This window comes from Homarus americanus, unplaced genomic scaffold (assembly GCF_018991925.1).
Source record: "Homarus americanus isolate GMGI-L3 unplaced genomic scaffold, GMGI_Hamer_2.0 scaffold58131, whole genome shotgun sequence".
NCBI lineage: Eukaryota > Metazoa > Arthropoda > Malacostraca > Decapoda > Nephropidae > Homarus > Homarus americanus.
The window spans coordinates 7,192-18,872 of record NW_024748170.1 but is presented as its reverse complement, the minus strand read 5'-3'; the positions used below and the strand labels follow the sequence as shown (position 1 = coordinate 18,872).

General features: G+C 38.6%; 1 protein-coding gene across 1 annotated transcript; it reads left to right on the top strand.

The window, feature by feature from the left end:
- Positions 1 to 4,752: 4,752 nt before the first annotated feature.
- Positions 4,753 to 5,232, top strand: LOC121880213 (meiotically up-regulated gene 184 protein-like). Its single transcript, XM_042387363.1, has one exon. It carries the CDS (start codon positions 4,753 to 4,755, stop codon positions 5,230 to 5,232), a length of 480 nt encoding a protein of 159 aa, XP_042243297.1.
- The last annotated feature ends 6,449 nt before the right edge of the window (positions 5,233 to 11,681 follow it).

Sequence of the window (11,681 nt, the reverse complement as noted above, 5' to 3'; positions counted from 1 at the left end):
CCTTCAAACTCAGATTAAGTTAATTTGTTAAAAGATGTAATGGATTTACAAATGGTACATGTCTAAACATTAAAGGTGAACGCAATGAAATACCATGATCTCTGCAATGTCAGTAATGCAGAGGTTAGCTGATGCTGATTCCTGGAACTCTTTCACATAAACCACTTCAATCATCGTGGAAAGCGTTTAGATTGAAAGGTAACTCTCCTCAGTCAAGTTTAATTTGTTTTGATTCCCCTGGACAAGACAGGTCACCAGTTAACGCCTCTGTGTGCAACTTTGTGGCATTTCCATAAAACAATTTAGTTAAACCTGTATAATTACCCAAAATATGTATGATTACTCTGTAACTGTATTAGGACCTAACCTGTATATATTTATCTTAAAACTGTAAAATTATCTTGAACTTGTCTAATTACCTTAAATATATATACTGTAATTACATGAAACACGTACACCCACCTAAAACGTGTATAATCATCTTAAAACTTGTATAATCACCTTAAACCTGTATAATCAATGCAGGATATTCCTTCTACTGAGGATCATAGGTACTCATGAAAATTAAGTAACGATTCTAATCGTAGATAATTTCCACGATTTATAGGCAAGTTTAACATACTTTATATACTTTAAATGGAAATTTGACGGTGTATGCCTTCAGTAATAGAAGTCTTTACTGGGAAGAAAGGCGTAACATAGTCTTAATATCTTCCTACCAGAGGAGTGTGAAACGAGAGTATTCAAAAGACGATTTAGATTCCAGGAGGTACGGACAGACACATACAGGTACATGTACAGTTGTGGACAAAATTCCCTGAACACTTGGCAACATCTGGCATCTACTTGTGGTTCATTATATATGACTGGTTTATATCTATTACCGCTGCTCTTCATCACATATTATGTCGTTACCACCAAATGAAAAAAACAAACACTCTTTAACACAAAAAAAAATTATGAAAAAATAAGTTAGAATTCCAGTCTCCCTCACCTAATGATCCTATGCCAGCTACTGCCAAGTGTCCAGGGAATTTTATCTGCAACTGTACATAATTTATACCAAGTTGAGTAAATCGTTTCGAAACTGGTAGTCGAAATGGTTCTTTAAACTTATCAACACACACACACACACACACACACACACACTCATACACACACACACATATATATTTCGAGGAGACGCGATACTTACCGTTAGATTTAAAAGATATCTTGGTGTAGTTCTTAAGAAAAGAAAATTAATAACGAATTTTGCGGCAAATGAAAATCATATTATTATCTCATTTTCAAGTGATTTTTTTTTTACTCGTAATAATAGAACGAGGAACCCAAGGTGTTTTTTCTTGTATGGTTAATTCACCTCTGTCTTTTGTGGGTGTGTTACTCGTGTGTATCAGGAGAGGACAAGGCAATATTTTGGGGGTACAACTTATTTAAAATAATAATAATAATAATAATAATAATAATAATAATAATAATAATAATAACAATAATAATATTAATAATAATAATAATAATAATAATAATAATAATAATAATAATAATAAAAGGTTCATTGATAAATACAGTATGCAAAATCTGAACATAAACACAAGACACAAGTGATAATTACATAACACGCAGAGACAGGACGGGCCAGTGGGTGTTACATAAGGACACCAACGGGGATGTACTGTACAGCCCCCCAAAATGTATCGTTCCCATGGGGTCGATGTGATTCGAGGCTTCCCGAGCAATATTACTCAACCTGTTTCTGAACGGTTGGTAGTTCTACATCCGCGACCTTTGAGCATGAATGAATATATATGTTTTCGAACGATGTGGGTCCTCCGAGGCTTCTCATGTACACAACAAAGGTCATGACTGGACAATAATGACAAGGTTTACAGACGACTAAACTAATCTTAGTTTATGTTGAGGTAGAGTACAACTATATATGTCACATCAGGTTAAACTCTTCTGATATTCAGTGTTAGATGAACACACACACACACACACACACACACACACTCTCACTCTCTCTCTCTGAAAAGCAAGCACTTAGCCATATGGATATAGTTACACGGAAGAAGGGAAATAAGGATGAACCATGGTTTTGATGGAAACAATGTGATCTGGGACGATGCTCACAATGACGAATGGGAGAAACCTCTTTATGAAACATCTTACCTACTAAGGATGAAGCTTAATGTTACAGAACACGCACACACACACACACACACACACACACACACACACACACACACACACACACAGTGCAACTTTGTGTGACGCGTTGTCTGACTTGGGGTGGCTTTGAGCGAACCATACACTTGATATTACAATTTATGTATCCTTCCTGTCCATGATTTACAACAATAACTGTAGGTAAAAAGTTACACTATTATACTAATAACACTGTCATGTATTGATACTATGACTAGTTACCAAGATACAGAGCACGATGAACATAACATGATAATGATAGTGAAGCCTGGAAGGGTTCATATCATAACTTGTGTGTTCGTGTGTATGTTGCCCCGTGAGAGTTACCGTGGGCCTCCATGTGCACAGGTGGGATGGTCAAAGCATTACACTATAAGTGTGTCAAATGAGGAGTGACTGATCCACATGTAATCTAAGGTTTTTGAAATATGTAGTTAAATTAAACACGATTTTTCATATAGTTACGTGAATGATGGGGTGTGGTGGAAGCATCGTGGTCTGGCACACACACACAAGCACTGTAAACGTTGTGTGGGCTCACTGGGTGGTTTGGAAGTGTTTATTTCCATTCATACTTTCGTAACTACAACCTATAGTAATTTTTCTTCGTGTTCATATATAATGAAGATAATGCAGAGTATAAAATGCCATATACAATATTTATACATAATGTCATCTATACAGCCGTACTATGACTGCGTGTGTTCGTGCGTGTGTTGCCTCGTGACAGTTAGTGGGGGCCCCCGTCCAGAAAGGACACTGTACTAACTTCCAGCACCGACCCAGGTGGGCTAGAGATTATGATTCCGAGTGTACCTCCATCACAGTCTACCTCACTTGATGGTCTGTCTGTCTGTCTGTATTTCAGTTTTCTCTATCTGTCTGTCTCTCTCATCCGAGTTCTCCTCCCTCTCTCTGCCATACCTGTAAACACCTGTACTCGTATAATCAACAGTGGTGGTGACAGTACACAAACCTGAAGAACTCCCACTTTTATCACATGTACTACTGCCCGAGCGACGGTGTAGTGTACTGAACGACCCTTTACTACTGAAAACTATCCTTACTACATAGGCTACTTAAAACTATCCTCACTACACACTTAACACTATCCTCACTACACACCTAAAACTATCCTCACTACACATTTAAAACTATCCTCACTACACACTTAACAGTATCCTCACTACACACCTAAAACTATCCTCACTACACATTTAAAACTATCCTCACTACACATTTAAAACTATCCTCACTACATATTTAAAACTATCCTCACTACACACTCAAAACTATCCTCACTACACACTCAAAACTATCCTCACTACATATTTAAAACTATCCTCACTACACACTCAAAACTATCCTCACTACACACTCAAAACTATCCTCACTACATATTTAAAACTATCCTCACTACACACTCAAAACTATCCTCACTACACACTCAAAACTATCCTCACTACATATTTAAAACTATCCTCACTACATATTTAAAACTATTCACTACACATTTAAAACTATCCTCACTACACATTTAAAACTATCCTCACTACACATTTAAAACTATCCTCACTACACATTTAAAACTATCCTCACTACACATTTAAAACTATCCTCACTACATATTTAAAACTATCCTCACTACACACTCAAAACTATCCTCACTACACACTCAAAACTATCCTCACTACACATTTAAAACTATCCTCACTACATATTTAAAACTATCCTCACTACACACTCAAGACTATCCTCACTACATATTTAAAACTATCCTCACTACATATTTAAAACTATCCTCACTACACACTTTAAGCTGTCTTCACTACACATTTAAAACTATCCTCACTACATACTTAAAACTATCCTCACTACTCACTTTAAGCTGTCTTCACTATACACTTAAAACTATCCTCACTACACATTTAAAACTATCCTCACTACATATTTAAAACTATCCTCACTACACACTCAAAACTATCCTCACTACATACTTAAAACTATCCTCACTACATATTTAAAACTATCCTCACTACACACTTTAAGCTGTCTTCACTATACACTTAAAACTGTCTTCACTATACACTTAAAACTATCCTCACTACTCACTTTAAGCTGTCTTCACTATTCACTTTAAACTGTCTTCACTATACACTTAAAACTATCCTCACTACTCACTTTAAGCTGTCTTCACAATACACTTAAAACTATCCTCACTACTCACTTAAAACTATCCTTACTACATACTTAAAACTATCCTCACTACTCACTTTAAGCTGTCTTCACTATACACTTTAAACTGTCTTCACTATACACTTAAAACTATCCTTACTACTCACTTTAAACTGTCTTCACTATACACTTAAAACTATCCTTACTATACACTTTAAGCTGTCTTCACTATACACTTAAAACTACACATTTAAAACTATATTCACTACAGAGCGATGCTAAATATTCCAAGTTGTCTTTGAATTTGGAAGCCGTTTTTCAAATTGACCTCCTATTCGCAGTACTGCAACTTGACAATATTGTTTCAAAATGACTTCCCATCGGCAAGTATTAGATGTTACCAGCAACGCTACCCCAACGGAGATCCGGCAGGCCTACCTTCATCTGGCACGGCGATGCCATCCAGACAAGAACCCCGACGACCGTGAAGCCACCAAGACATTCCAAAGGATACAGGCTGCGTATGTCGCTCTGAACGAAGTTCAGTGTGGCCAAAATAGTTCTCAGACGTGCGAGGAGAACAACTCTCCGACGAGCGAGGAGAAGTACTCTCAGAAGAGCGAGGAGAAGAAATCCCAGAACTGGGAGGAGAAGAAATCCCAGAACTGGGAAAAGAAGAAATCCCAGAACAGGGAGAAGAAGAAACCCCAGAACTGGGAGACGAAGAAACCCCAGAACTGGGAGACGAAGAAACCCCAGAACTGGGAGACGAAGAAATCCCACAACTGGGGGAAGAAGAAATCCCAGAAACAGGAGAAGAAGAAATCCCAGAAATTGGAGAAGATATAAAAAGAAACGCCCACTTCCCAATGCGAATCCCAGGGAACTGTGAACTTATGGGTTCACTGTTCAAGTAAGTCTTACTCCGGCCCCCCAGACTCCGACACCGGGTTTCATACAGTTTTCCGAAAACTCTTCCAAGAGATTTCTAAGTGGGAGATGAAAAGCAAAGAAAACACCGATAACCTGCCACCACCAAGCTTCGGAGGAAGCAGCACCACATTAAAAAATGTCAATAAGTTTTATGAGTATTGGACAAAATTCTCCACTAAAATGTATGTGGAAACAAAAGACAACCAAGATTGGCTTCTCATCCCCGATAAAACTCCATCAAAACACTGCTTGAAATCTCTTCAACGAGATCGAAAAAAATTTAATATGGATATTCAATATTTAGTAAAGCTCATTAAAAAGCAAGATCAACGCTTGGTATGAGTGAATACAATAACCCAGAAATCACCCTACAAGAAAGGGACCACCCCCCCCCCCCACAGTCTTATAACATCAACAACTTTCAGCGGGTCTTGTACAAACTGTCAGGTTTTATTTTCACATATTTATAACAACACAACACAACATAACACACACTCATTTTATTTTATTAAGGATAATTTTTACTTAACGGTTATCGATACAGCACTTTATCCATCACGAGGAACAGACAGTGAGGGGTAGATATAAAAAAAAAAAAAAATGCACACACACACACACACACACACACACCATTTTATCTCCTGAAATGTGGAGGTCACTGTAGCCTCTAACCACTTCTTAAAAAACCTAAGCTTTTCTTGAGCAAACTCAACAAAGGTGTGGGAAAATGGTTTGGTTAGTTTACGAAACTTCTGCCGGTATCCATCTGGCGTGATAGCATAAGCGGTGAGGATATTCTTTTTTACGTTATCATAGTCATCAGTCTGGTCTAAACAGTTATAAACTCTACGAGCCTTACCATATAATTTAGGAACTAACTCTGACACCCACTGGTCCTTTAGCCACTCATTCTTCCCGGCTATTTTCTCAAAAGTCCTAAATGACCCGTCCATATCGGATTCATCAAACCCGGGAACAAGGGAAGAAGCATTAGCAGGGTTAAAAGCAGCTAGTTTCTCTCTTAATGCCACTTCTTTTGATTTAAACTCCGATGTCAAGGTGACTTCTATCTCTCTCACCTGTAGTTCTTTCAGTCTAACCTCCTGCTCCAACTTGGCCTGCTCCAACTTGGCCTGTTCCAACCTTTCCTCATGTTCCAACTTGGCCTGTTCCGACCTTCCCTCATGCTCCAACTTTTGCTCCAACTTGGCCTGTTCCAACTTGGCCTGTTCCAACTTTTCCTCCTGCTCCAACTTGGCCTGTTCCAACTCATGTTCCAACTCGAGTTCTTTCATTTTGATTTGGAACTCGAACCTAGCTCGTTCTAGTTCTAAGGCGTCTATTCGTTGTGTTTCTTCTTGAGGGCTAGCCAGACCTGAGGCAACTTTTGAGTGAAGAGGGGTGGTGGATAGTGGTTGAAGTTTCTTGGACATGGGCGTTAATCTGTCAACAGCGGATTCTTTTAAAACTTCTTGTTGAACCAACACTTCAATCACATGATTTTTTAACATTTCCTTAGTCAGTTGCTGTGAAAATGGGATATTGTAATAGTTGGCTATTTCTTTCCATTCTTTCTTCAGGATATTAACACGTAATTTAGCTACGGAAGGATTTTCAATAAAATCCTGGAGATCAAAACCTGAGGTGGCCATTGTTAAGAAAAATAGGATAAATAAATTAATGATCAAAATATAAGATAAGTGGATTACCCTAGAAAATATCACGGCAGTGGATAACCAGAAAGTCCCGGAAACTAACCAAGTTATACCTAGGGAAATTACACTTATGATTATTGTTCTTCTGAGAAGATCCTTAGATAAGGATAAGAGACTTGAAAGAGGTAGGGCGTATTACTGCATTAATATAAAGATCCGGATTAACAACCCTGATATACTTGAAAGAGGAAGGGCGTATTACGGCATTAATATAAAGATCCGGATTAACAACCCTGATATACTTGAAAGAGGTAGGGCGTATTACGGCATTAATATAAAGATCCGGATTAACAACCCTGATATACTTGAAGAGGAAGGGCGTATTACGGCATTAATATAAAGATCCGGATTAACAACCCTGATACTTGAAAGAGGAAGGGCGTATTACGGCATTTATATAAAGATCCGGATTAACAACCCTGATAAATGGTATGATTGACCCTGAATGAGATAATGAGAAGAACAATAATTGAGGCTTTATAATTATGGGGTCCTGGTAGAGTGGGGCGTCCCAAGATATCACTTCACCCTAAACTAGTGACTATGGAACAGCCTACTCTGGAGTGAGGGTACGGCATTAAACAGATCCGGATTCTTCCCTACACTCGATAAGACTTACTACACGACTGCCACGTGTAATAACAGGTAAGCCTTATGACACTTGGAACCTAATATCCTACGGCTGTCACTCTTACTGTACGATAATACCAATATATGCATACACATATGAAGGAAACTTTAAACCACCGTAAAGCAATTGTGAACAGAAGTGACTGGGAGGAATAATTAACACTGAGTAACAAGGGAGGAAGGAATATGGTACTTAAGGTCGTGTCCTGTCACGGTCGCCATTTGTTACGAGTTGGGGATTTAGAATATAGTTATACGTCTACCCAGATCCCAACAGGTAACAAAAAAAAAAAAATAAAGACAATCGGACTATAAAAGGGTAGACAAAGGATGCGAGTTTTCGTTGTGTATAATAGAGTACCATAAATCCCTTAACAAAATATTCAGCTTATAAATTACCCTTAGCCAAACTTAACCTAAACATTAACAGTATATACATATTAATACAACATAAACAATTTTGAAGCAAGTGGACGTGGGGGAGGCAATACAAGATTACAAATACTTAAGTGAGGAGCTGAGATGGCTGACGAGTAAGGCTGAGTATTGTAGAAGACGGTAGGTAGTCACTGCGCCGTAGGTTTAGAGGATAGATGATCCTGTGGTCACTTCCCAGAGCCAAGTGCTCTCTCCACGAATTGGAGCTCACAAAGAAGACTTGGAGGAAGTGACGTAACAACCAGGATATGGAGAAGGGAAACCCCGGAGTGGTAACTAAGATGAGTCATACTCGTGTCTCGTCCCTAGATGGCGTTGCTCGTGGTGCTGGGTAGGTAGATCAAGACAATAGATGGCGTGGTTCGTAGTGCTGGGTGGAGGGGTTCGTAACACAGTGAAGCAGCTGGGTTACACTGGATCACACCGTGTATCACTCACATTGCCTCCACAGTGAGTATTATCAACCGGGACTAAAGGAGTGTCAACTCAGTACGTTAACCACTACAGTTCCTGGGACTTAGCATTTGATAATATTAGAGCAAACAGTTTGGTCACCAGATAATTGACATCCTCATATAAATTTCTTGACCCTTAATACGGTATAGTTATTTGACTCCTGACTTTTTATCGGTTAAATCTTGACCTAGACCTTTCATATTAGACTTTTATTTTCACTTTTATTATGTCTTAACTTCTCTTTCTAGACTGTCAATAACTCTTACGTTTCCCTTAAAGATGAAATTTCCTGTCACATCTCGCTCTTCCTTTACTCATCAATTTCCCTTCTTTCCTCCACAAAGGCTCCGTCAGACACTTCCCTCTCTCACAACTTCCGACAATTCCCGTCTTGCTCTAGAGGACACTTAGTCTAGCACCTTCCAGCTCTCCCTTACGCCTCATCTCCCTTCAACAAACTTTACTGCCTTCATGAAGTCCAAGTCCCTCATGAAGTGGCGACTTGTTCAACGACAAGCCAGACGAGCAACTGCTATCATAACATTAAACCAACGAGCTCTTAGGGTTTATATTGTTCACGGCCTTATACTTCTCTACCCGACAGCTAAATTTCTTTGCTGTAAATCTGAGTACAAATATATCACACACTGACAATCTGAGTACAAGTATATCACACTCTGAGTACAAATATACCACACACTGACAATCTGAGTACAAGTATATCACACTCTGAGTACAAATATATCACACACTGACAATCTGAGTACAAGTATATCACACTCTGAGTACAAATATATCACACACTGACAATCTGAGTACAAGTATATCACACTCTGAGTACAAATATATCACACACTGACAATCTGAGTACAAGTATATCACACTCTAACACAATCTGAGTTCATGTATATCACAGCCTGACAGTCTAAGTATACATCTATCAGTCTTGACTTACGCTGAAAACATGAAATATTCGGTAATCTTATAATCTATTACAAAAATATGTATGTAGATGTTCTGATACGTAACAGCTCATGTATATAAGACACTGTATACAAGTAGAGTTATTATGTGTACGAAAATAGTCGAGATATTAAGGTTCGGTACAACAAAGACGCCCTCTGCGACCCTCACCCCTCAGGCTTGTTGGTCTTATTTTAGTCTTGAGATCCTAAATTGTGAAGTCCAATTTGCAAACACCTACCCACTCGCCTACCCAACCACCCACCCGCACGCACGCACACAACAAAACACACATACACACACACACACACACACACACACACACACACACTGCCAGGACATCTCCGTCTAGCTTTTATGGATAAAACTTTGGAAAAATGGTATAAAGTAGGAGAGAGGAGAGTGGAAGGGCAACTGAGAGGGAAATATATGGAGAAGTTAAGAGAAATGCACAGGAAGGAGGATAAGAAGGTAAAATATTGGAAGGAACTGGATGATGATGATGATGATGATGATAATGATGATAATGATGATGATGAAAGAAGATAACAATTAGAACAATGAACATATGCTGGTAAACAACATAAATAATCCCTTAAAATACTAACACAATTCACGAGTAAATCTTTGAAACAATTATTATAAAATATTAGGTGTTAGAGAGGGAAGCAGCGTCAGTCTTGCAGCAGGTTTCACATTAGCAATAAAAACATTAATTAATTATCCCGGAAGAGAGAGAGAGAGAGAGAGAGAGAGAGAGTATGTGTGCGTGTGTGTGTCCAACATCTAACAGCACCAATCAGCACTGACGGTCACCATAGTTCTTCATCCTTGAGAGAATAAAGCAAAGTACACTCCACTCTCTCTCGCTCTCACCTTCAACCTCAATTTCCCGTTCACATTTTTTGCTGTCACTTTTTCCATCCCAAATAGAGATTTAATAAAGAATAAGCGAGTCTGCTATCAAGAACACACGTCGTAGATAATTAAGCGACTTGTCATCAGAAAACAGGAATAGACGGAGAGATGAATGAACCCACACCAGATGCTTCCAGGAGTCGTGATAGAGAGGTTTGGAGATCCGATGACGAAGAAAAAGAATTAATCATCTTTAAAAAGCTTATTGGCTCACTCTGGCTCTGCCTTCGTCTCCGTTAAATACAAAATGTTGATGATTTCCGCACAGACAGACAAATCTTGGATGGATCTAAATAGGAAGCGAAAACAACAACAAATGAAAATGGAAGTTGCTGATGAGTGAATATATGATGTTACAATAAGAAAATAAGAATAAATAGTTAAGGAAGAGATGATGGTGATAAGACTGGCTGTAAGATCAACCATGTAAGGCACCTTTGAAATGTTAGTTGAGAATGGAAGATGAAATAACAATAGAATGGATGGCAAGGTCATGCACGCTACAGATGGCAGAGACAAACCGTGAATAATTCCCTATATAAAGATAAATGCATTTTGAATGAATGTACAAATTTATGAGTAATACGGCTCTTTGGTATATCAGAGAGGTATTTGGATTCACTAAAGGAAGATTATGAGTATCTGGAGAAGAGGATTAATGTGTTATGTCTCGAAGGTTTTTTTATTAATATTTTCAGGGATGAAGTACTGTAATAACTAAGGTTATTAATAGGTGTGTTGTAGGAGAAAATCGATAGGAAACGTGAAAAAAAAAGGAAATCGAGTAGAAAAGACACATTGAGAAACATGGTGATAAGATGGAGGAAAAGTAAACGATGAAGGATGAATTGAACCAAAGATTAATGGACGTAAAAGGAGATATAGGTAGACTGAGGAATGTCTGAAGGATAATATAAGAGTGTACAAGTGAATCATTCAGTCGACATTATTGTATAGGAGTGAGACACTTAACTCCTGGAGATAAATAAAGAGCCAGGAAGAGAGAAAAGCAGCGTCCTCTCTCAGGTGCTATTGAGAGACTGAAGAGAGAATGTGGATAAAACACGTGTATGATTCAAAGCTGGATGGTAGAAGGGAAAGACCCAGATATCGAAGTGGAGACTGAGGGGAAGGGCGTGTTAAGTGGCAGCAACGGGCGTAATGAGTGGAGATCATAGCGCTCATGTTAGGGAAGGACTTGCATCTGGTGGGTGATGCTGGATTTGTGTGATATGAACGGAGGGA

Excerpts from the sequence above, each read along its gene's own strand:
- LOC121880213 (XM_042387363.1), top strand. The coding sequence starts at position 4,753 with ATGACTTCCCATCGGCAAGTATTAGATGTTACCAGCAACGCTACCCCA.